At 39.1% G+C, this 27488-nt stretch overlaps 1 protein-coding gene across 4 annotated transcripts in view; it reads left to right on the top strand.

Moving 5' to 3' along the window:
• Nucleotides 1–27488, top strand: part of LOC115225785 (integrin beta-1-like) — a 180720-nt gene that overhangs the window by 116573 nt on the left and 36659 nt on the right. For all 4 annotated transcript variants that reach the window (XM_036514635.1, XM_029796738.2, XM_036514634.1 and 1 more), the window contains 12 exons: nt 374–457; nt 3980–4054; nt 6763–6951; nt 7991–8064; nt 10263–10314; nt 11162–11302; nt 12740–12876; nt 14752–14909; nt 17124–17233; nt 18865–18957; nt 21765–21906; nt 23239–23340. In XM_036514635.1, the coding sequence (XP_036370528.1) occupies nt 374–457; nt 3980–4054; nt 6763–6951; nt 7991–8064; nt 10263–10314; nt 11162–11302; nt 12740–12876; nt 14752–14909; nt 17124–17233; nt 18865–18957; nt 21765–21906; nt 23239–23340 (1357 nt within the window). The remainder of the gene's footprint in view (nt 1–373; nt 458–3979; nt 4055–6762; nt 6952–7990; nt 8065–10262; nt 10315–11161; nt 11303–12739; nt 12877–14751; nt 14910–17123; nt 17234–18864; nt 18958–21764; nt 21907–23238; nt 23341–27488) is intronic.

The following is a 27488-nucleotide window of genomic DNA, read 5'->3' as shown; positions in this document are numbered from 1 at the left end:
GACCTGATGAGTGACTATATTTTTAAATAGAATTAATTTTAATTGATTTTATTATCGATTTGAAAATATAACCACAAAATGTGCATAGTCTATCTACTATTTATTGTTTATGTACATTATTGATTTTTAGAATAAGGTTTTAATAGTATATTTAACTTTTTCTATATGGTGTGAATAACATCCTTCACTATTGAATTGTTTAATAGAGGTTTTTCTCTAAATTATATACATATATTATATATTGGGAAATTTGATTTAGAATTGCTAAAGTTTGGAATTATATTCCCTACTATTATTATTATTATATATATATATATATATTTGATTAATACATATATATATTAATACATACATATATATTTATCTATTACAGGACAAAATAGGATGGCGAAACAACTCCCGTAAACTGATTATTTATTGTTCTGATGCTTCATTTCATTATGCTGGTGATGGTAAGGTGAGTACAAGCCCATAGCTTTTTCTTATTAACTCTTTTGTTACCATATTTTTGTTGACCCATAATACTTTCGTTTCAATTAATTTTTGAAATAATGAAGAATTTTGAAATATAACTTTCTCATTATTAAGTTGGTGTCTGACAAAAATTAACTTAGAGTTCTTATGGAAGATTATAATTTAGATCACTTCAAAACAGTAAGTTTATGTCCTGGAACTGGGGGGGGGGTCAGTCTCAGGTGGGTTGGTATCAAAAGGGTGGGTAAAAGAAAATACAGGAGGATCGGTTAATCATCATTTTATTCAACATATTCCCCCTCTCTGACCCACACACTTATTGCAGTGGTCCTTCAATGTTTCTAAGTCGTGTAAAAGAACTCAGATGGTTGGACCTCCAACCAGTCCTTTTGTGATACCTTTAAAGGCAGGAACTTTTCTGTACCCCTTCATACACACTAAGTTAGTCAATTTACATAGAACGAAACAAAAACTGGGGGACAAGATTTAATATTGAATCGGAATTTGGATAAGATGTACCCAGTGTAAGCTATGGACACATAAGAGGTGCAGCAATGTCAAAGGAAGGCTAGCTGGGAAGATAGTTTTTGTATGTGGCAGATGCCCGGGAGCATTAACCCTGAAAATCTGCAGAAAACAACTTCCATCACTTTCCAGGGGGAAAAACTAGAAGTAGTTGATAGCTTTCGTTATCTTGGTGACCAAGTCAGTAGTGGGGGTGGGTGCGTTGAAAGTGTAACTGCTAGAATAAGAATAGCCTGGGCAAAGTTTAGGGAGCTCTTACCTCTGCTGGTGACTAAAGGCCTCTCGCTCAGAGTAAAAGGCAGACTGTACGATGCATGTGTACGAACAGCCATGCTACATGGCATTGAAACATGGGCCGTGACTGCTGAGGACATGCATAAGCTCCCGAGAAATGAAGCCAGTATGTTCCGATGGATGTGTAATGTCAGTGTGCATACTCGACAGAGCGTTAGTACCTTGAGAGAAATGTTGGACCTAAGAAGCATCAGTTGTGGTGTGCAAGAAAGACTATTGTGCTGGTATGGTCATGTGGCGAGAATGGATGAAGATAGGTGTGTGAAAAAGTGCCAATCCCTAGCAGTTGAGGGAACCCGTGGAAGAGGTATACCCAGGAAAACTTGGGACGAGGTGGTGAAGCACGACCTTCAAACTTTAGGCCTCACTGAGGAAATGACCAGCGACCGAGACCTTTGGAAATATGCTGTACGTGAGAAGACCAAGCAGGACAAGTGAGTCCAGCCCACTTATGCATGCCTTTCCTCCCTTGGACACACAAAGACCTGTTGAGGCAAGCGAAGTCGATATCGAACCTCATCCGACGACAGGTACCCATGCCAACCTCCTTTGCTTGCGAAGACCTGTTGGGGCAAGTGAAATCGGAATCGAAATTGAACCAATCCTATGACTGGCACCCGGCAGATGCCAGGACCCCTGGACTGGAGATACGTAAAAAGCACCATCCGAATCGTGGCCGATGCCAGCGCCGCCTCGACTGGCTTCCGTGTCGGTGGCACGTAAAAAGCACCATCCGAATCGTGGCCGAAGCCAGTGCCGCCTCGACTGGCTTCCGTGCAGGTGGCACGTAAAATGCACCAATCCAACCATGGCCAATGCCAGCCTCGCCTGGCACCTGTGCGGGTGGCACATAAAAAGCACCCGCTACATTCACGGAGTGGTTGGCGTTAGGAAGGGCATCCAGCTGTAGAAACATTGCCAGATAAGACCGGAGCCTGGTGCAGCCTTCTGGCTTCCCAGATCCCCGGTCGAACCGTCCAACCCATGCTAGCATGGAGAACGGACGTTAAACGATGATGATGATGATGATGAAGGAGGTAGATGGAGTTCTAAGCATTTGGTTAACTTGTACTCCATCGGTTATGACGATGAGGGTTCCAGTTGATCCGATCCACGGAACAGCCTGCTCATGAAATTAACGTTCAAATGGCTGAGCACTCCACAGACATATGTACCCTTAATGTTTTTCTAAGGGAGATTCTGTATGACACAGAGTGTGACAAGGCTGACCCCATTGAAATAAAGGCACAACTCATTTTTACCAGCTGAGTGGACTGGAGCAACGAGAAATGAAGTATCTTGCTCAAGGACACAATGCATAGCTGGGAATTGAACTCACAACATAATGATCAAGAGCTCAGTGCCCTAACCACTAAGCCATGCACCTTCACTTCAATATTGGTTAACTCAGTGGTTTTCAACTGGGTCCCAGAGAAGATTTTTTGTAAGAATTTATGTGCAATAAATTAGTTTTACTTTTATAATGCAAAAAATCTTTTAATAGTTTTTTTAATTACAATTCATAATAATATTCAATTATAAAAATATAGGTGCAGGTATGGCAGTGTGATAAGAAGCCTGCTTCCCAACCACATGGTTCCGGGTTCAGTCACACTGTGTGGCACTCTGGGCAAGTGTCTTCTACTATAGGCTTGGGCTGACCAAAGCCTTGTGAGTGGATTTGGTAGATGGAAACTGAAAGACGCCTGTTGTGTGCATAATAATAATAGTATGGAATATAATTCCAAAACTTACAGGGAAAAATTCAATTTAACAATTTTAAGTCAAATTTCACAATATATAATATATGTGTATAATTTAGAGAAAAACGTCTATTAAACAATTCAATAATGAAAGATATACACCATATAGAAAACATATACTATAAAAAAAAACCTTTTTTATAGTATATGTTTTAATAGTGGTGTTTCTCAAAATTATATATATATATATATATTGATAGAAATGGCAAGACAACAAAAGAATGAAAGAGACCTCGATATTATGTAAATAGAGGAATTTATCTGTAAATATAATATGTGACAATTATTCTGTAGCCATGATAAAACTCTGAGTTTCGACCCCGACATCCAAAACTCGGAGTTTTATCATGGCTACGGAATAACTGCCACATATATTTACAGATATATATATATATATAAATGTGACCTTGTGTGTACCGTTGGCGATTTATTTCCTCTGTCTTCCCTTCTCTGGATCTTTCCTTCTTCTATGTTTCCGATGAAGAGCTCGGCTCGAAACGTTAAACCCTCCTTCTTTCCTTCTTTCCTGAGTGTCCAATAAAACTCTATTTGTTCCACATCCTCGCGTTGTTGTGTTTTTTTGTGCTTTCATGTTTGGATTAACTAACTATATATATATATATATATATATATATATATATATATATATATATATATATATATGTATATATATATTTATGTGTATATATATTTATGTGTGTGTGTCTTTGTGTCTGTGTTTGTCGCCCTACCATCGCTTGACAACTGATGTTGGTGTGTTTATGTCCCTGTAACTTAGCGGTTCAGAACCATGTGGTTGTTAACCACACAGCCACTCCTGCCACTCCTGAAAGATTTAATCACATGTGCCCCTCCCTCACCTGAAAATTCTTCATTGTGCTATTTTAATCAATCTTAAAACCCCTTTTTTCTTTCTCTTGCAGCTTGGTGGTCTTGTCTTACCCAACGATGGCAAGTGCCATTTAAATAATAACAAATACACCAAAGCAGAATCTCAGGTAAGACAATTCATTCTGATTGCTTTTTATTTTAATTTTCTTTGTGGCTTTACCAGAAAAGAAACAACTGGCATCCAAAAACCCTTTCCAGGTTCTCTGAGATACTCAGGTAGGTTGTTGGAAGAAATGAAGTTATTGTGAAACCTGGACATCTGGTTTAAATGCTTGCAACAGAATGGGCACCTGTAAAGGTAGCAAAGGACCAGTTGGAGCTGTTAAATTGGGTGGCAACATAGTGGACATTACTAAAGGTAACCAAGGACCAGGATGTGGTGTTAAACTGGGGACCAAGTGGTGGTGTTAAGCTGGGTGACAACAGAATGGACTCTACTAAAGGTAGCCAAGGACCAAGTGGTGGTATTAACCCTTTTGATACCAGCCCGGCTGAAACTGCCTCTGGCTCTGTAGTACAGATGTCTTGTTTTCAAAAGTTTTGAATGAAACTCTTCCATGAAACCTTAGTCATAATTTATGTTCTTACTAACTTAATGATAACTAAGTTATTTTACTAAATTCTGTGTTATATTTAAAATTAATTGAAAGAAACACAGAGCATCTCAACAGAAATATGGTAACAAAAAGGTTAAAATATAATAGAGAAACAATTCTTAATGCTTTTGATACCAGCTTGGCTGAAACCGCCTCTGGCTCTGTTGTACAAATGTCTTGTTTTCATAAGTTTTGAATTAAAATCTTCCACCAAACCTTAGTCACAATTTATGTTCCTAACACCAACTTAATGATAACTAAGTTATTTTACTAAATTCTTTGTTATATTTAAAATTAATTGAAAGAAACATAGAGCATCTCAAAATAAATATGGTAACGAAAGGGTTGAAATATATATAATAGAGAAACAATTCTTAACCCTTGCAATACCAACCCAGTTGAAACAGCCTCTGAAACAGAGCATCTCAACAGAAATAGAGTAACAAATGTCCTGTTTTCATAAGTTCTGAATTAAAATCTTCCACCAAACCTTAGTCACAATTTATGTTCCTAACACCAACTTAATGATAACTAAGTTATTTTACTAAATTCTTTGTTATATTTAAAATAATTGAAAGAAACACAGAGCATCTCAACAGAAATATGGTAACAAAAGGGTTAAACCGGGTGACAATTTGGTGGACATTTTTAAAGATAGCCAAAGACCAAGTGAATTGACTCTCTTAAAAACAGCCAAGGACCGGTTGGTGGTCAGCTCTGCCTTTTGTCCATTCACGGTTGATAACATTAAGTACTTAGTTAAACAGTGATGTTGAAATGATAGACTTGCTCTCAGCCACCAAAATTCCAGGCCTTTTGCCCAACGTTGAAAGAATTACAATATTATAGAGAATCTGGTTAGATAAAAAGAGACTGTCTGGATTAGAATTAGCCAATAGTAGTGAATGTCAGACACAAAATTAGCTTATAGGGAAGGTCGACTTCATGTGTAGGACCCAGGGAGAAAAATTTTTTGAGAAGCTTTTATTTGTTTACAAAGAAAAGAGCGTTTTCTATGCCGCCAAATTTGCTAATCTCTCGGGATCCCTCCCCAATGTTTCTTCTGTCCCCCATCTCTCTCACTGGAATTCCTCTGAATTTACAAAGAATAGGAAATGCTATCTTTGACGATTGAGAAGCAGTCATTTAAAGGGAAGTAACTCTGCCTTATCTGTTCATGCCAAGAAACCAGAGTTTCGTTTCTTACTTTACTCTGTTCCGACCATCCTCCATATACATATATATATATTGTTTGTCATTAGACTGCGGCCATACTGGGGCACTGCCTTGAAGAATTTTTAATTGAATGAATCAACCACAGTACTTTATTAAAGCCTAATATTCACTTTGTATATATATATAGTAGAAATATGTTAAGAAAAGAAAATATAAAATACGCGCGGAATGTAAGGGTAAAATATGTAAAATCAACGAAAATGCATATTGCAAATAGAAAAAGGCTACTTATGACAGGTAACGACAAATATATACATTTAGATTGACTGAGATAGTAATACGAGTCATAAAGGTCATTATTATGAGATGATTATAAGATGATAATAAAGTAAGAGAACAAAATGGACCATGGTTTACGCAAAATTATTCATCGTTTGAACAACACCAGTGCATTTTCGTTGATTTTTTATATTTTACCCCTATACATATATATATATATATATATATATATATATACATACATACATACATACACATAATGTATATTTATAGATAGATAGATGTATGTATGTATGTATATATATATATAATATATATATATATATATATACACACACACACAAACACACATACATATATACATGCATATGCATATATGAATGAGAGGCTTCTTTTAGTTTCCATCTACCAAATCCGTTCACAAGGTATTAGTTGATGTGATGTAGTAGAAAACACTTGCCCAAGGTGCTGCTCAGCAGAACTTGAACCCAGGACTACATGGTTGGGAAGTCAGCTTCTGAACCACATTTGCCCATACTCTGTGATTAAGAAGTCTGTGACACCAGCCTGTGGGCTTGATCCCTCTACGTGGCCCCTTGAGCAATGGTTTTCCTCTGTAGCACCAAGTTGACCAAAGTCATACGAGAGGAATTCAGTCAATTTGAACCCTCTCTGGTGTATTGTGGAACTGAGGAGGGATTTCGTTACATATCAGAATGGTTAAGCAAGGTTAATTCTCCTCTCGATTCTTTGTTTCTCCACAGGATTATCCCTCAGTCGGACATCTTGCTGAGGTGATTGAACAGAATAAAGTGACCGTCATCTTTGCTGTGGCCGGCAAGAACCAGTTGAATCTCTACAAAAAACTGCAAGGCAGCCTGTCTGGTGCCTATGTTAGCAAGTTGGACAGTAAGGATTACACAATTGCTGATATTGTCAAAGACAACTATGCTGTGAGTTGCTCAGCTTTACCATTTCTCTCTTTCTCTGTCTGTCTGTCTATTTCTGTGTTTCTATCTGTATCTGTTTGTCTATCTTTCTATCTGCCTGTCTGTTTATTGACCAATCCATTCATCTGTCTATCTATCGATCAATCCATCTATCTGTCTATGTATGTATGTATCTATCTATCGATCCATCTGTCTGTCTGTCAGACCAACAGCCAATCAGTCCGTTCGTTCATCTGTTTGTCTATTGATTGGTCTGTTTGTCTATCGATCGATCCATCTGTCTATCAAACAATTCATTTGTCTGTCTATCGATCAATCCATCTGTCTGTCAATCAATTCATCTGTCTGTCTATTGATTGATCCCTCTGTCTGTCGATCAATCTGTCTATCTGTCTGTCGATCAATCCATCTGTCTGTGTGTCGATCAATCCATCTGTCTGTCTGTCAATCAATCCATATGTCTGTCTGTCGATCAATCCATCTGTCTGCCGATCAATCCATCTGTCTATCGATCAATCCATCTGTCTGTCTGTCGATCAATCCATCTGTCTATCAATCAATCCATCTATCGATCAATCCATCTGTCTGTCGATCAATCCATCTGTCTATCAATCAATCCATCTGTCTGTCGATCAATCCATCTGTCTATCGATCAATCCATCTGTCTATCGATCAATCCATCTGTCTATAGATCAATCCATCTGTCTGTCTGTCGATCAATCCATCTGTCTGTCAATCAATCCATCTGTCTATCGATCAATCAATCTGTCTATCGATCAATCCATCTGTCTGTCGATCAATCCATCTGTCTGTCGATCAATCCATCTGTCTGTCTATTGATCAATCCAGCTGTTTGTCTGTCTTTCTCTCCTTCTTTCTCTTTTGCTTTCATTCATTCATTTGATCAATGAATCAACTAAACCCAGTAAGACACTCACATAAGAATTCCTTTTGATTTTACCAAAATTCTGAGTTCAATATTGTGTATATTTGTTCTTTATATTGTTTTTATATTGTCTTTATCTTTTGCCTATATTTCCAGAACATAACCTCAGGAGTTAAAATTGTTTCACCAAACAAGAATCTGAATTTTACGATTATGTCAAAATGTAAAGGGTAAGGGGTACTTCTCTACGTTATATTATCACAAGTGTAGGGGTAGCTGTTTCATAAGAAGTTCGCTTTCCAATCACATGATTCCGGGTTCAGTCCCACTTCATGGCACCATAGCTAAGTGTTTTCTACTGTAGAGACCTCAGTGAATCATAGATATGAACATCAGACAGAAACTGAAAGAAACCCATCATATATGTGTGTGTGTGTGTGTGTGTGTGTGTGTGTGTGTCCACCACTTGACAACTGCTGTTGGTATGTTTATGTCTCTTTAACTTAGTGATTCAGCAAAATGAGATTGATAGAATAATTACCAGGCTTAAAAATAAAAAATATTTTTAAAAAGGGAGTTGATTTGCTTTACTAAAACCCTTCAAGGTAGTGCCCCAGCTTGGCCACAGGTCAATGACTGAAACAAGACCCACCTACCACAACAGAATGGATATCCTAAAACCAAAGTGACATGTAAAAAGCACTGATGCTGGGGCCACATAAAATTCACTAGTGCTGGTGTTATTGTAAAAAGCACCCAGTACACTCTGTAGAGTGGTTGGTGTTAAGAAGGGCAACCAGCTGTAGAAATGAGCCCACAATGGACCATGGAACTTGATGTGACCCCTAGCCTTCCCAGTTCTGGTCAAGCTGTCCAGGCTATGTCAGCATGGAAAACCGGCATTAAATGTTGTTGATGATAGTGATGATGATGAAGGTTGACTTGCTCCCTAAAAAAAGGTGGCGAGCTGGCAGAAACGTTAGCACACCGGGTGAAATGCTTAGTGGTATTTTGTCTGCCGTTACATTCTGAGTTCAAATTCTGCCGAGGTCGACTTTGCCTTTCATCCTTTCGGGGTCGATTAAATAAGTACCAGTTACGCACTGGGGTCGATAGAATCGACTTAATCCATTTGTCTGTCTTTGTTTGTCCCCTCTGTGTTTAGCCCCTTGTGGGTAGTAAAGAAATAGGTTGACTTGCTCCCTAAAAATTCCAACTTAAACTGCAACTAAAACCAGGCATGCTGTAGCTGCCAAACAGTGAAGGGCCCCGGACAGGGTTTCAATCAAACTGGCATTTGAATAACAGAAGTGCTGGGTGCCTTCTGCATACCAATTGGTATGGGTGCATTTTACTTGGCATCAGCATCTGCAAGACAAAGACCTCTCTGCTGGGGGAGGGAGTGGGGACATAGCCATAAACGACATGCCAGTCTGTATGGATGGCCATATTTTCACTTCACTTGACATGTCTTCTCAAGCACAGCAAATTCCCACAACCCCCTGGTCCCTTGTCATCTCCTCAGTGAGGCCCAGCATCTGAAGATCCTTTCTCACCACTTTGTCCTGCATCTTCCTGGGTTTATCCCTTCCACAGGTTCCCCTCCACAATTAGGGATTGGCACTTTATTGGAGATGCTTATTCACATCGTTTTAGATTAATCTTGCATTATCTTATAGCTTTGAGATTTCGATGATGTGTTTGTTTATTGTTAGAATGACATTGCAGAGTATGTACGAGAGGCCAGATCTCTTCAGTTTGACCATAAAACAGGTAGAATATCTGGGCCGGTTTAAATGCTAAAGGATTAAGGTTCATGCATGTGAGTGAGTGAAGGGTAAGGATGCATGTGAGTGTGGGACAAAAGCACTTGTATTTGACTGAGTTTAGAATTAGTACATCCATGTGAGTGAGTGTTGAGTGGCAGCATATACATGTGAGTGAAGAGTAGGAACACATACATGTGGGTAAGTGAAAGGTAAGAATGCACACATGTGAGTGTGGGTGATGGCATTTACATGTGAATGAGAAAAGGGTGAGGGTACATGTGTATAAGTGAGAATGGGATGAAAGCACTGGTATTTGACTAAGCTTAAGATTAGTATATCCATGTGAGTGGGTGTTGAGTGACAGCATACACATGTGAGTGAGAGTTGGAATACATGCATGTGAGTGAGTGAAGGGTAAGGATGCATGTGAGTGTGGGACAAAAGCACTTGTATTGGACTGAGTTTCAGATTAGTATGTGCATGTGAGTGAGTGTTGAGTAGCAGTATATACATGTGAGTGAATGTCGGAGTATCGACTTGAGTGTGAGAGCACACTCAAGGGTCAGCTGCTAGACTTCTTCCACAATATTTCTTCACTTCCAACCATCTTTACCATGCTGCTGTCTCCTTTACTCTTACCATTTTACTCTTCACCACAGAACCAAATGGATAGCTTCAGATTCCTGTGATGGCATTAAACCAGCACAAACGGTAAGGGATATTCTATATTTTTCGGGGTGGTGGGGGTTGGTGGGGGTCTGTTTCATTCTAATTCCACTGGATGCAGGTTTGGTTATGTCGTTAACAATTTCTCTTTGCAACCTCATGGTTCCATTTTCAATTCCACTACATGGCACTTTGATTCAGTTATCATCATCATCATCATCATCATTTAACATCTGTTTTCCATGCTGGCATGGATTGGATGGTTCAACAGGAGCTGTTCTGAGTTCAAATCCCACTGTCGCCTACCTGGATGGTAGACTTAATCTTTTAGCCAGTTTAACAGGACCACTGGGTCCTTTGGAATTTTTGTGGACTCTACTCCCATATGCTTTCAACAGTCTTCAACCAATCAATCTGGAATTCCAGTCATCTCCCTCAAAACAAAACTCTGTATCTTCAATTCCAAAATCGAGGCCATTTTGCTTTATGGGTAAAAAATTTGGAGGGTCACCAAGACCATAAAGAGTAAGCTACAGATCTGCGTCAACAAATGTCTGTGCTACAATATCCTCAAAATTTAGTGGTCAGACAAAATTTCAAACAGAAGTCTGTGGAATGGAACAAACCAAACTCTCATCAATCAAGAAGTTCTGAAGCGACCATGCAAGAGAAAACAATGTGAATAAATATGCATTTCTTTTGATAGAATTTTGTGAAAACTAAAAGGTTAAGCCAGGACTCCAGTTTAAAGACACCCTTTTCTCACCCTGTAAGTCATCATAGATACTATCTCCCTTCCTGACCCCTTTCATGGTCCCTATACCATTGTTGTCTCTGCCCCTGCTTATTTAGTGTCCTCTATTGTCTTCTTCTTCTTCTTCTCATTCAACAGGTTGACTTCAAAGTGGTGTTAACTGCACCAGACTGCAGCAGTGCACGGCACCAAAGCATCAAGATCAACCCTGTTGGACTGCATGATACATTGACTATAGATATGGAACTCATCTGTGAATGTGACTGTGAGAAATATCCGGTGAGTACCCTCTTTTGTGTGTGTGTGTGTGTGTGTGTGCATGTTATGTGTGTGTGCATGTTATGTGTGTGAGAATATGTGTATATGTATGCGTATGTGTGTGTGTGCACTTGTATATATATATATCAGTAAATGTAATATGTGACAATTATTCGGTAGCCAAGGTAAAACCCTGAGTTTCGGATGCTGAGGTGGAAATCCATGCCACCATCTCTTCAGTTATCCGGCCATATTACATTTACTGATAAATTCCTCTATTTACATAATATCGATGTCTCTCTCTTTCTTTTGTTATCTTACCATTTTTACCAATATATATATATATATATATATATATATATATATATATATATATATATATATATATATATATGTATATATACAAAGCAATGATTAGTAAATTCATGAAACCGGTATGCTTTTGAATCTCTTTAACAATTCACAATAATGACTTTTATTACTTTTATTCCTACCTCAGTTCATCTAATCTCTCTCTATATAAACGGCAGTTTGTCTGTGCGTGTTTCTGTGTGTCTGTTTGGTTGTACCCTCACCCTGACCACGGCTTTCAACCGATTCTGATGAAACTTGACACACACATAGCCCAATGTCATAATTCAAAACTAACACAGCGAAAATTTTGAAAAGTTCCCCCAGTTCCGAAAAAGATTGATAAATTCGACATGGGGTCGACAATCAGAAACACAAACCACAGATGGTCTAGGGGACGCAACTCGACCTTTTTAACTATCAAAAAAATTTACCATAATTTTTTTTTTCCCATTTTTTTGCTATTTTTTGGCTATAACTCTCTAAAAATGCTTTATAGTTATTTCCCTTACAAACCCGAGCAACGCCGGGCGATACTGCTAGTTGTATATATTTATCGTTACTTTTCATAAAAAGCCTTTATCTTTTTGATTTCCAATGTGCATTTTCGCTTATTTTTCTTCTTACTTTCCCCTTACATTTCCACGTGTAGTTTCTATTTTCTTTTTGTAACATATTTCTATTTTATATATATATGTTTAACTCGCTGACTTTTTGTCTATCTTCCTCTCTCTCTCTCTCTCTCTATATATACACATATACACACATCTGTTTAATGTTTTGTCTGTTTGTCTGCCTATCATTATATATCTGTGTCTCTCTCTATTCTCCACCTCTTGGACATTTGTATACTCACTTGCTCTCTTTCATATTCTTCCTCTTGCTCTCTCTCTCTCTCTCTCCATCTATCTATCAATCTATACATTCAGATATATATATATACACACACACATGTACATAAGTGTAATATCAATATCCTATATTGAACTACTCCCACGTCTCTTCAACAAGACTCTTCACTCTCCTTATCCTAAATACTTCACTCTGTCTTATTGCTCACAATCAAATCTATAAATCTAATTAACCTGTCTACTTTAATTACTGCAGGAGACAAAAAGTCCACTCTGTAGTTCTGCTGGCAATTTGACCTGCGGTCAGTGTTCTTGTGAGCCAAACCGAAGTGGTCAGAACTGTTCTTGCTCCATTCAAGACTTTGAAAATGATCTCATTAACAGATGTCGTCCGTAAGTATGGAATATCACTCACAGCCTCTCTCTCTCTCTCTTTCTCTGTCTGTCTCTTAATCTATCTGCCTAGCTACCTGTCTCTATTTGTCTGCCTGTTTGTATCTCTCTGTCTATTTCTACCTGTCTATCTATCTATCTCTATCTGTCTGTCTAGCTCTATCTATCTATCTATCTATCTATCTATGTATCTATATCTATCTATCTATCTATCTATCTATCTATCTATGTATCTATCTATCTATCTATCTATCTATCTATATCGATCTATCTATCTATCTATCTACCTACCTACCTGCCTGCCTGCCTGCCCACCTGCCCGCCTGCCCGCCTGCCTGCCTGCCTACCTGCCTGCCTGCTTGCCTATATTTATCTGTCTGTCTGTCTGTCTATCTATTTATCTATCTATCTATCTATCTATCTCTATCTGTCTATCTCTGTCTATCTATCTATCTCTATCTGTCTATCTATCTATCTCTATCTGTCTATCTCTCTCTATCTCTATCTGTCTATCTCTATCTGTCTATCTGTCTATCTCTATCTGTCTATCTCTATCTATCTTTATCTGTCTATCTCTATCTGTCTATCTCTATCTGTCTATCTGTCTATCTCTATCTGTCTATCTGTCTATCTCTATCTGTCTATCTCTATCTATCTTTATCTGTCTATCTCTATCTGTCTATCTCTATCTGTCTATCTGTCTATCTCTATCTGTCTATCTGTCTATCTCTATCTGTCTATCTCTATCTGTCTATCTCTATCTGTCTATCTCTATCTGTCTATCTATCTATCTCTATCTGTCTATCTGTCTATCTCTATCTATCTTTATCTGTCTATCTCTATCTGTCTATCTCTATCTGTCTATCTCTATCTGTCTATATATCTATCTCTATCTGTCTATCTATCTATCTCTATCTATCTTTATCTGTCTATATCTATCTATCTATCTCTATCTGTCTATCTATCTATCTCTATCTGTCTATCTATCTATCTCTATCTGTCTATCTCTATCTATCTTTATCTGTCTATCTCTATCTGTCTATCTCTATCTGTCTATCTGTCTATCTCTATCTGTCTATCTGTCTATCTCTATCTGTCTATCTATCTATCTCTATCTGTCTATCTATCTATCTCTATCTGTCTGTCTATCTATCTCTATCTGTCTGTCTATCTAACTCTATCTGTCTGTCTATCTCTAGCTGTCTATCTGTCTATCTCTTTCAATCTGTCTGTCTGTTTGTGTCTGTTTGCCTATCTGTCTACTTGTCTATCTTTGTCTACCTGTCTATCTTTGTCTGTCTATCTGTATATCTATCTCTATTTGTCTGTCTCTCTGCTTGCCTGTCTCTATCTGAATATCTGTCTGTCTTCTTATCTATGTTTACCTCCCTCCCCCCCTTCTTGCTTATCTTCCTCATACCTTTCTCAATCTATTTGTCTCTTCCTTCTACCTTTCTCTCTCTTTCTGTCAGTTTGACTGTTTGTCTCTTTCTTTCTCTCCCCCCACCCATCATGTTCTTTCTCATTTTTTCCTTCCTCTTTCTCTCTCATTCTTTTCCCTCTCTGTCCTTCACTTTGCCTTTCTCTTTTACCCTCTCTATTGTGCTCTTTTCTGTCATTCTCTCTCTATCCTCCCTCTGACTCTGCTATGCACAAATCCTTTCTCTTTCTCTCTCTTCATTCATCCTCTCTGTCACTCTTTTTCTCTCTGACTACACCCTCTCTCTCCCTGACATTCCTCTCCCTCCCTGACACTCCTCTCCAGCCATGTCCACCACTACCAACACCTGCACTCTCCACAACAATACTAAATGTCATTGACATCACTTGTCGTTCCCGTCAAAACTAGACAGCCTGTCAATTTCTTTCTTGCAGAGACAACAACAGTGCACTGTGCAGCCAGCGGGGTGAGTGCAACTGCGGAAGCTGCATATGTCAAGAGATGCCATCCAACCCGAACTACCACTACAGTGGTCGCTTCTGCGAGTGTGACGACTACTCCTGCCCAAACTACAACAACTTGTTGTGTGGAGGTAAGTTGCTATTACAACCACTACTACAACCACTGCTGCCACTACTACCACCACCACCACTACTACTACTACTTCAACTACTACCGCCGCCACCACTACTACTACTTCCACTACTACTACCACCATCACTACTACCACTACTACTGTCACTGCTGCCACCACCACTACCATCACCACCACCAATACTGCTACTACTACTCTCACCACCACCACTACCATCACTACCACCACCACCACTACTACTACTATTACAATCACTACCACCTTCATCACCATCACCACTACTACCATCACCACCACTACTACTGCTACCACCACTATTACCATCATCACCACCACTACTACAACCGCTACTACTAGTACTGTGACGATCACCATTACTACTGATGATGATGATGATGCTACTATTTCTACTACTGATGGCAGTTTTTTCTCATGTCCAAAGATCATAAGGAAGTGTGGCATGTGCCCTCAAGTGGTTATGTAACCCAATCTCTGACGCGGCAGGGTTTTTCTCCTTTCCCGTTCTTCATTTTAAAGTGGGAATCAGCCTACACAACCGCAGAGGCTCAGTCAGCCAGGACGGTTGCAGTGACCAGTAAGCTGAAGGTTTTTCCATTAGAGAGGCCTTCTCCATGGTGAATTGCTTTACAGAGCTGGGAGCCCCACCTACCCTGGAGTTGCCAGAAGGTATCAAAGATGGTACTGGGCCCCACCACCACCATCGCAAGGGGCTCCACTTCTTGATTTGCAGTCAAGGTTGATTCCCTTAGCCTTTTCCTTTCTCAAATCCCTCACAAATTTTACATTAATCTAATGGGTTACTCTTTTACTTGTTTCAGTCATTTGACTATGGCCATGCTGGAGCACTGCCTTTAGTCGAGCAAATCGACACCGGGACTTAGTCTTTGTAAGTCCAGTACTTATTCTATCGGTCTCTTTTGCCGAACCGCTAAGTGACGGGGACGTAAACACACCAGCATCGGTTGTCAAGCGATGTTGGAGGGGACAAACACATACACACACACACACATATATATATATATATATACATATATACAATGGGCTTCTTTCAGTTTCCGTCTAGCAAATCCACTCACAAGGCATTGGTCGGCCCGGGGCTATAGTAGAAGACACTTGCCCAAGGTGCCACGCAGTGGGACTGAACCCGGAACCATGTGGTTGGTTAGCAAGCTACTTACCACACAGCCACTCTATACTTTTGTAGAGTCTTAAACAAAAATGTCTTTGACAGTGATTTCGAAGTTTCACCCAGCAAAGCCATCAAAATCCCTGCCCATAACATTCTTGTTTAAGGATAATAAATGAATATATTACAATATTATCTGTACCAAGCAGTGTTTAGGTTTGTTAAGATATGTTTGTAACATCTTCCGTCTACTGAAGGCAAATTCACTGCAGTTATGGTGGAGAAAAAATACTCCCTCTTATGGTAAAAAAAAAATGTGTAAAAGCACCATATCTGTCCCATGCTGCCACCAATGTCAGATTCCCAGACATTGATGTTTCTAGCTTAGTTATTATCAATGGGAAATATTGAAGGGAGGAAACTCTGGACAGACCTAATCAAAGCTGTGGCTTTAAGAAAAATAGTCAACAAAATTGACTGGTTTACTCCAGTAGACCATCATGGTTGTGAAAATCGCTGTAATATCAGTGCCAAGCAGTGTTTAGGCATAAGTAAACAACAGCTTAGTTAAAATACGTTTTTGACCTATTTCAACTGCTAAAAGTTACCCTGAAGAAAATATTCTTTTTATGGTACAAAAAAAAAGTGTAAAAATACATCTGTTCAGTGCTACCACCGGTTGGATTCTCAGACATCAATGTTTCTTACCTCTGAGCTATTATCAATGGAAAATGTCAAAGGGAGGCAACCTGAGACATGCTTAACCCTTTAGCATTTAAACTGGCCATATCTGGCCCAAATATGCTTCCTGTTTTATGTTCTAACCATCCAGATCAAACCTATCATACCTACCCTTCAATGCCATTATAAAATATACAGTCACATCATCAAAATTTAAAAGCTACAAAATAATGCAGCATTAATTAAAAACAGTTTAAATGAAAAAGTGTTACCTTTGAGAGAATAATCTGAATACTAAATGTGTGCGTGTGTGTGTGCACTTATGTATACACATATACATACATATCTCTACATATTTTTTGTCTTTTGTGACTCATCTCTAGGTCCCTCTCATGGCTCTTGTAAATGTGGAGTCTGTGAGTGCAAACCTGAATACACTGGAATGAATTGTGGATGTGTGAAAAGTACTGCAACATGTTTGAGTAAAAACAAAGTAAGTATTCTTGTTTCTTTTTTTTCCTTTTCTTGTCTCTGGAACTTTCTAATCTTGTTGCTATTGTTGTTTTTACCCTTGTCCCTTGTTGTATATGTAAGCATATATATATATATGTATATATATATATATATAATACAAATAATAAAATGGAGAAACAATTTAGTTTGTTCATCATCTTTTGGATATTAGAATGTTGACTTATTTATTCATTTAACAAAAATGAGAATCTTAATAGCATACATATATACATTATAATTCAATACATATAAGATAAGAATAAAATTATAAAAATCATAATATAAATTATTGAAATCATTAAAATCACTCCTTACAGCTGTTTCAGCCAATGGATAAAAGTAGTTTTTTTTTCAGTGCCTATAGTTGTCAATTATATTGAGGTTGTAAGCATTTAAAAATAGGGTACTTTTATATAACCATAGGCCTTGTCAGAGATTATAAAGAACTTTAAAAATATTAATACATGAAACAGGATACATGTACAATTTAATATATATAAAAATATGAACAAATATCCATATACACCCACATATATACATACATAAGCAGAGTATATATACTTTTACATGAGTATAAATACATAAATAAACACGGAAAAGGTATCTCATAAAACTAAACAAATTTCTTAAAAATGGAGAAGAGAAAATGTTAAAATTTAAGAGAATTTTAATTAATGCATACGATCGTTTCAAACAATGTTATTAAAACATGCAAACATTCAACGATGAACTTGCATGTTTTAATATCGCTGTTTGAAATGATCGTATGTATAAATTAAAATTCTCTTACATTTTAACATTTTCTCTTCTCCATTTTTAAGAAATTTGTTGAGTTTTATGGGATTCCTTTCCATAAATTCTCACAACACACCATATACAAGTATTATTTCAATATTTGCAAGCTTACATCAGTAAGCTACCAGCAAAGTATGAAGAATCTACATTAGAAATTGTTTTTTGGAATGCTCCAAATTAAAGGACAAAATATAAGTCAACCTTTTCACACACACACACACATATATATATGTATATATAAAACGCGTATGTGTGAAAATGTATATTTCTATATAGGGAGAGTTTACGAAAAAACAAAAGACGAAGACAGGTGGTGTACAAAACAAATAGATGTATTAGTATAGTGCTCAGGAATAGAAAAAGTCTTTTACGTTTCGAGCCTACGCACTTCTACAGAAAGGGACACAGAAAAAACAAGGAGAGAAAAAATGTGTGTAGTGGCTAACGATCTATCATGGCGACTCATAGAAATCTATATATTTCTATATAGATGTGTGTGTATGTATGCACGTGCAAATGTATGTGTTTTAATATGTATAGATGTGTATGTGTGTATGCAAGTGTGTTCTAAAGATGTGTGTGTGTGCCTCATCCTTTGATTAGGATGTTTTATGTGCAAGAATTATATTGGTCCAACCAAGTTGACTGACATGGATGGATAGATGGACCAATTAAAAAAAATATATATATATATATATATATATATTCATGCATTCAGCTCTCCCTGTCTCTTTCTCTCATACACATACACACACACACACACACACACACACACATATATATATAAATATGTTTCTTTTTTATTTCCTCCCACAGAAAATCTGCAATGGCCACGGCACCTGTAAATGTGGTGTCTGCAAGTGTGAAGAGAACTCTAACTACACAGGCAAACTGTGTGAAGATTGTCCAGTAAGTAGAACTCTTGGAATTATTTCTAGAAAAGGAAAATGGTCAAAATAAGAAATACAAGGGGATGCTGAGAAGAGTAATAAAAACATACTGCTCTACCTTCAGTAGTCGAGTACTAATTTTTCCATCCTTGTTTTACATTTATGTGCTTAGTCCTATATATATTAAAGGGTGTTGAAAAGTTCCTGGCTTTAAGGGTATTGCGAAAGGCTTGGCTGGAGGCCCAAACTTCCAAGTTCTTTTATTGGGCTTAGAAAAACTGAAGGAGCACTGCAATAAGTGTTCCTCCTGTATTTTCTTTTACCTAAAGCCAGGAAGTTATCAACACCTTCTTGTGTGTGAGTGTGTGTGTGTACATATATATATATATATATATATATATATATATAACAAGAGGAAGCATCTGGACCAGATATATCTGGAGGAGGAAGATGCGTCACAGAAAGGTGACATCAAGTCTGTTTTTGTTTGGTGAAGGAATTGAGTAGAAAGAGGAAGTGGACTCCATGTAGTGATGTCATCAAGGATAAAGAAGGTAACATCCTGACAGAGGAAGAGGACATCAAAGCTAGGTGGAGGGAATACAGCACCGATTTGTACAGAAGGAGGCAGGAAGATCTCCCTGCTGCACTTGCTGTAGCCAAAGACAGAGAACCGGAACCATTCAAAGAAGTGAGGCATGTGCTGTACCATACCAAGAACGGGAAGAGCCCTTGCATGGATGAACTTCCCATTGAGGTATGGAAGGCGACAGGAGATATTGGGATAGAATTGTGGAGACTGTATGTCAAGATCTGGAACAACATGGAGTGGCCGATCGACTGGTGTCGTGCAGTCTTCGTACCAATACCAAAGAAAGGCAACCCACACGAGTGCTCTAACCACCGAACCATCGGCTTTATTGTCTATGCAAGCAAGATCCTACTGTGAATCATTGTAGGTAGACTGCAGCGGAAATATAGCAGTTTCATCGCTGAGGAACAAGCCGGCTTCGTCAAGGGAAGAGGAACACGGGAACAGATAGTCAACATCAGGGTGATGATCGAGAAGTTTTAGGAATGTAACATCCCATTTTACATGTGTTTCATCGACTACTCTAAGGCCTTCGACTGGGTGAGACACAGCAAGCTGTGGGACATCATTAAGGACATGGGATTTCCTGAACACTTAGTCGCACTGTTGGGCGACTATATAAAGATCAATAGTCATCTGTTAGGACGTCCGTCAGTAACACTGAGTGGTTCAGCATTGAGTGGGGTGTCCGACAGGGATGTGTTCTGTCTCCATATCTGTACAACATCTATGCAGAAAACATCATAAGAGTGGTGAAGGAGCACTACGACGGTGGTGTGCATATTGGTGGAGAAAGGCTGCGCAATCTGAGATACGCCAATGACACAACCCTCATAAGTAACAGCAAGGATGAATTGCTGCAGATGATACGCAAAGTGAAAGACATGAGTGCACACAGTGACCTATTCCTGAATGTAAAGAAGACAAAGACCTTGGTGGGAGATAAGTACCAGACAGACCAAGGTGACTTCACCGAGGACGGAGAGATGATTCAGGAAGTGGATGATTTTTGTGTACTTGGGATCCACAATCAGCACCAGTGGATCAAGTACACCAGAGATATGGAGAAGGCTCGTGATAGCGAGGCAAACGGTACAGGATATGGAGAACATCTGGAAGAGTCATGGCGTGTCAGTGCTGCTGAAGATAAGGCTACTTTTCGGGCTGCTGCTTTCTCTATTGCGACGTACGGCTGCGAGTCGTGGACAATATTGAAGGCAGACGAGAAAAGAGTGAGTGCTTTTGAAATGTGGTGTTACCGCAGAATCCTTAGAGTGTCATGGATGGAGAGAAGGACGAACAACTGGGTACTAGAAAAGCTCGGTTGCAAGATGATGCTTCGGCGAAACATCACGAAGCGGAAGCTACAGTTCTTTGGCCACTTCATGCGCTGAGATGGACTTCAGTGAACGATCATAACTGGCAAAGTGACCGGCAGATGTAAAAGAGGCAGACCACCCACTTCTTGGCTGAAAGACATCGCAGTTACAGGATTGTCTTTATTCTCAGCTGTCCCTGGGGTAGAGGACAGGAGAAGGTGACAAGACATCGTGATGACCACAGCATCGCATAGTGCAACACTTGACTAGGATGATGATGATGATGATGATGATATATACTTTATTTAAAGCAGCAGAAAATTCAACAAAACCTGTTACTCTGAGTTTCCCGTTGCCATTCATTGGACAGTCCGATGAACGGCAACAGGAAACTCAGAGTAACAGGTTTTGTTGAATTTTCTGCTGCTTTAAATAAAGCATATTACTCTACCCCTGGTATTTGAGTACTCTTTTTTCCACCTTGTTTCACATCTGTGTGTTTACTCTGGTATATATATATATATATATATATTATATACACACATATACACACACAAGGGGGTGCTGAATAGTTCCTGGCTTTAAGGGTGTCACAAAAGGCCTGGTAAGAGGCCCAACTTTCCAAGTTCTTTTACAGGGCTTAGAAATATGGAAAGACCTCTGCAATAAATGTGTGAATCCGAGAGAGGAAAAAATTGAATAAAACCATAATGAACTGATCCTCCTGTGTTTTCTTTTATCCAAAACCAGGACCTTTTCAGCACCCACTCGATATATTTCAACTGCTAAAAGTTACCCTGGAGAAAATATTCTTCTTATGGTACAAAAAAAAAAAAAGTGTGAAGATAGCTTCACAGCAGATGAAGGCTATTCTAATACCCTACCCTCTTTCAACCTCTCACTCTCTCTTTCTAGGCTTGTCTCAGCAAGTGCAGTATCTACAAGGAATGCGTCAAGTGTGTACTTAACAATAATGGTGTTAACTCAACAGACTGTTTCAAGATCTGTGATTACAAACTGGTTACAATGGTGGACACATTGGATGCCGCCAATAATGGTAAGTGACCGTCTTGCTTCTCGCTCAAATTCTCATCTCATTTCCACTCCCTGTACCATCCAGTGATTGAGTGGTTGAGCAAGGGTATTCATACTTACAACTGCCTCTCTTTTCCTCATCCACCCCTGCAAGATTCCCTACATCATCCCCACTTCTCCCCCCCTCTCTCTTTCTCCCACATCTTTCTCCTGTCTACTGTTATATTGTTATGGTTCTGCTGTTCAGCACCGTCAGTCATCTCCTCTCCCCCACCTCATCGTTTTCGAATGCCACCCGATCACTCCCACTTTCTCTTCTGATATGCACATTGTCTTGTAGCTCCCCTGCACTGGCCCCTGCGCCTCTTGAAGGAGATGACAGAGGACCAAGATATGTGGTGCATTGTTTGTACTTGAGAAGATCTACTCACAACGACAGAAACAAGATCCTAAAAGCAAAGTGCCACATAAAAAGCACCCAGTATACACTTTGTAAAATGGTTGGTGTCAGGAAGGGCATCCTGCCATAGGTGCCATGCCAAAACAGACAATGGAACCTGGTGCAGCCCCTGGCCTTGTCAGTTCCTATTAACCCTTTCAATACCAACCCGGCTGAAACCGCCTCTGGTACAAATGTTTTGTTTTCATAAGTTTTCAATAAAAATCTTCCACCAAACTTTAGTCATGATTTATGTTCTCAACCCTAGCTTAATTATAACTAAGTTATTTTACTAAATTCTTTGTTGTATTTAGAATTAATTGAAAGAAACACAGAGTATCTCAAAATAAATACGGTAACAAAAGGGTTAAGCTGTCCAACCCATGCCAGCATGGAAAACAGACATTAAATTTGATGAAGATGAGGCCCTCATTTCTGAGCATAAAGTTACCCTCCTCGGGGTTCATAGTCCAGCATACTGTGTGATGACCTCACTAATGTTGGTGGCATGGGAAAAGCACCCAGTACATGCTGTAATGTGGTTGGTGTTAGCAAGGACATCCAGCCATAGAAAGCATGTCAAAGTAGACACAGGAGCTCAAGGTAGGCCTTAAGATCCATCAGATCCTGTCAAATCACCCAACACATCAGTATCAGGGCCAGCTCAAGGTCCTGGCAACTTGGGCAGTCACCCAGGGTGCCATGTGGTAGGTGAGGAAAAGGAGGACGTGAATAAGGGCAAGGAGATTTTCACAATCATAAACTTGTGCATGCTGAAGATTAGCTTGGCCAGGACACCAGTAACTCTAGGACTGGCCCTGGTCAGTATAGAATGAGGACATTAACCAAAAATGATGATGCTGGCTGTTGTTATTGTTATGATGATGATTAATTATCAATGTTTCTTAATTTCAGACACAAAAAAGAAGTGTACAGTGGAGTTAGACGAATGTTACGTCCATTATTTAATCATCTCGGATTACGATACAGATAGGATTGATGTTAAGAAGAAACAAGGTGAGTAAACAAGATCTACCCTTCATGTATGGCTCCCAATTTAGGGATGCAGGCAATGCTTACTTATAAAGGGACGTGTTGGTGGGGGGAGGTTAGCCGACATCACTGACCCCCTTTCCTGGTACTTGCTTATTATAATTCCCATTTTATTTTATGTCCTACTCCCTCCACCCCACATTTGGAAAAAAAAAGGAAGAAGGGTAAAGTTAACCAGAGAAACAAATGGAAAACAAGACAAGTAACATAAAGAGCGACCCTTCATCAGTTGTCGGCTGTCCATCTACTCCTCATTTTGAGCATTTAATGAGTAAATGCTCGAAATAAGGAGTAGACGGACGGACAGCCGACAACTGATGAAGGGTCGCTCTTTATGTTACTTGTCTTGTTTTCCATTTGTTTCTCTCATTCTTTGCGTACCCAAGTTTGTCTTCGTATTTCATGTTGTTTACGTTTTGTGACGTCCTGTACCCATATGTGCATATACAAATGTATGTATATATGCATATATATGTATATGTTTTATTTATATTATTATATGATTGAACGCCACACATCCATTTCCAAGTAAGTTTATATATATATATATCATCATCATCATTGTTTAACATCCACTTTCCATGCTAGCATGGGTTGGATGGTTTGACTGAGGACTGGCAAGTGTTTTCTATATTAGCCTCAGGTCAATCAAAGCCATGTGAGTGAGTTTGATAGATGGAAACTAAAAGAAGCCCCTCATGTGTGTGTATATATATATATATATATAATATATATATATATATATGCGTGTGTGTGTGTTTGTGTCCGTGTTTCTCCCCCACCACTGCTTGACAACCAGTGTTGCTGCGTTCATGTCCCCATAACTTTGCATTTTAGCAAAAGTGACCGAGGGTTAAAAACATAAAAGTACTGAGGTCAGTTCATTCAATTAAAAATTTCTCAAGGTGGTGCCCCAGCATGGCCATAGACTTATGGCTGAATGAAGTGAAAGGGTAAAAGATAAGTTTATAGTTTGTAGCAGATACATTGTTACTTCTTTTTCCCCCCCATCTTCTTTTTGTGTATTTGTGTGTGTGGATGTATGTATATATATATATATGTACAAGATAAGAAAATGGAGAAATACATCTAAATCAAATATCAATTACACGATAATACTCAATCACATACTTTATTACTAGCAGTATATTGGATATATGTTATCCCATGGAAGGTTGCATTTACAACCCCTATCTCAATTTGTATGTATATATATATATATATATATATATATATATAGGCGCAGGAGTGGCTGTGTGGTGAGTAGCTTGCTTACCAACCACATGGTTCCGGGTTCAGTCCCACTGCGTGGCACCTTGGGCAGGTGTCTTCTACTATAGCCTCGGGCCGACCAAAGCCTTGTGAGTGGATTTGGTAGACAGAAACTGAAAGAAGCCCGTCGTATCTCTCTATATATAAACGGCAGTTTGTCTGTGTGTGTTTCTGTGTGTCTGTTTGCTTGTACCCTCACCCTGACCACGGCTTTCAACCGATTCTGATGAAACTTGACACACACATAGCCCAATGTCATAGTTCAAAACTAACGCAGCGAAAATTTTGAAAAGTTCCCCCGGTTCTGAAAAAAATCGATAAATTCGACATGGGGTCGAGAATCAGAAACACAAACCACAGACTGTCTAGGGGACGCAACTCGACCTTTTTTAACCCTCAAAAAAAAATTTACCATCATTTTTTTTCCGTTTTTTTGCTATTTTTTGGCTATAACTCTCTAAAAATGCTTTATAGTTATTTACCTTACAAACCTGAGCAACGCCGGGCGATACTGCTAGTATATGTATATATATATGTGTGCATCTGTGTTTGTCCCCCTAGCATTGCTTGACAACCGATGCTGGTACGTTTATGTCCCCGTCACTTAGCGGTTCGGCAAAAATGACCGATAGAATAAGTACTGGGCTTACAAAAGAATAAGTCCCGGGGTCGAGTTGCTCGATTAAAAAGGCGGTGCTCCAGCATGGCCGCAGTCAAATGACTGAAACAAGTAAAAGAGTGAAAAGAAAAGAGTGATATATATATATATACATACATACATATATATATATATAATCGTAAACTGAATACACATGTGTGAAAAAAATGTGCTTAATTAAACTAGGAAACCCGCACCTAAGTAATACTCACCCCGCCCTAATTACCCAACGAAACTAACCAGTCTACGACAAGCAAACCTCTACCCAGTGAATTTAACAGTACAAGAACAAAATTTAATGTAAGAATTAACAATTTGTTTACATTACCATCACATATGTATCAATTATTTTCGCATCCCAACCAATGCATCTACCTGTATTCCCATTCTGAAGAGATTTACTTAAACCAGTAAATTGAAACGATCGTTAATGCTAACTTCATCTCAGATTCTTCCTTCTTTGTTCTCTAATTAATTAAAGACATACCAGCGAAAACCACGAGCTTCCCATTGTTATTGTATCCATTTTCTTCTATATATATATATGTTGTTGTTTGTTCCTTCTCGAGCCACACCTGGCTCATTAGGGCCAGTTTCCTGGTTTCCTTGGCATATAGGTTCCCCACCTGGGCGGGACGCCGGTCCGTCACAGGTGAGCTGCAAGATGCAGGAGGAAAGAGTGAGAGAACGTTGTGGCGAAAGTGTCAGCAGAAGTTCTCCATTACCTTCTGCCAGAGCCGCATGGAGCTTAGATCTTTCGCTCATAAACACACACATCACCCGGTCTGAGATTCGAACCCACAGTCCCTCGACTGTGAGTCTGCTGCTCTAACCACTAGGGCATGTGCATCCATACATATGTGTATATATATATATATATGCATATATTTTTTTATAATATACTATTATTATTAATATAAGGAAATTAATATCCAAATATATATATATGTATAGAATCAAAATCGAAATCGATCAACATCAATGGAAATTGTGGCTGTGATACAAGTGCCGGGGGCACGTAAGAGAACCATCCAAAGATGACCGTTGCCAGTACTGCCCTGACTAGCTTCCATGCCGGTGGCACGTAAAAAGCACCCACTACACTCACGGAGTGGTTGGGGTTAGGAAGGGCATCCAGCCATAGAAACACTGCCAGATCAGACTGGAGCCTGGTGCAGCCTTCTGGCTTCCCAGACCCCAGTCGAACCGTCCAACCCATGCCAGCATGGAAAACGGACGTTAAACAATGATGATAATGTGTGTGTGTGTATGTAAGTAGGTATATATTCATTTGTGTGTATGCATGTGTATATTTGTACACGTGCATGTATTTATATATCTGTATATGTGTGTGTCGTCATAGATATCTTCTTTTTTCTTATTACTTGTTTCACTGTGGCCATGCTGGAGCACAACTTTGATATTTTTAGTTCAATGAACCAACCCCAGTATATATTCTGTCAATCTCATTCACACTCACACGTGTATGTGTGTGTGTGTGTATTGGCTGTGTGGTAAGTAGCCTGTCTACCAACCCCATGGTTCCGGGTTCAGTCCCACTGCGTGGTACCTTGGGCAAGTGTCTTCTACTATAGCCTCGGGCCGACCAAAGCCTTGTGAGTGGATTTGGTAGACGGAAACTGAAAGAAGCCCGTCGTATATATGTATATATATATATATATGCGTGTGTGTGTTTGTGTGTCTGTGTTTGTCCCCATAGCATTGCTTGACAACCGATGCTGGTGTGTTTGTGTCCCCGTCACTTAGCGGTTCGGCAAAAGAGACCGATAGAATAAGTACTGGGCTTACAAAAGAATAAGTCCCGGGGTCGAGTTGCTTGATTCAAAGGTGGTGCTCCAGCATGGCCGCAGTCAAATGAGTGAAACAAGTAAAAGAGTAAAAGAGTATATATATGAAGAACTAGAACACTATGTGAAGTGGTTAGTATTAGGAAGGGCATCTAGCTGTATAAATCAAGCTAAGTGTGACTGGAACCTAGTACAGCTCTCAATTTGGCCAGCTCTGGTCAAACTGTCCATGATATTTATTTTATCAATTTCCTTTGCTGAACTACTAAGTTAAAGGAATATTAAACACACAAGTTGTCAAGTGGTGGTGGGTGACAAACACAGATACGAAGACGCACACACAGACACATATGTGTATACTATGGGCTTCTCTC

Source organism: Octopus sinensis, linkage group LG28, assembly GCF_006345805.1.
Source record: "Octopus sinensis linkage group LG28, ASM634580v1, whole genome shotgun sequence".
Classification (NCBI taxonomy): Eukaryota; Metazoa; Mollusca; class Cephalopoda; order Octopoda; family Octopodidae; genus Octopus; species Octopus sinensis.
The sequence above is the reverse complement of the archived record's forward strand: the minus strand, read 5'-3'. Positions and strand labels throughout refer to the sequence as shown.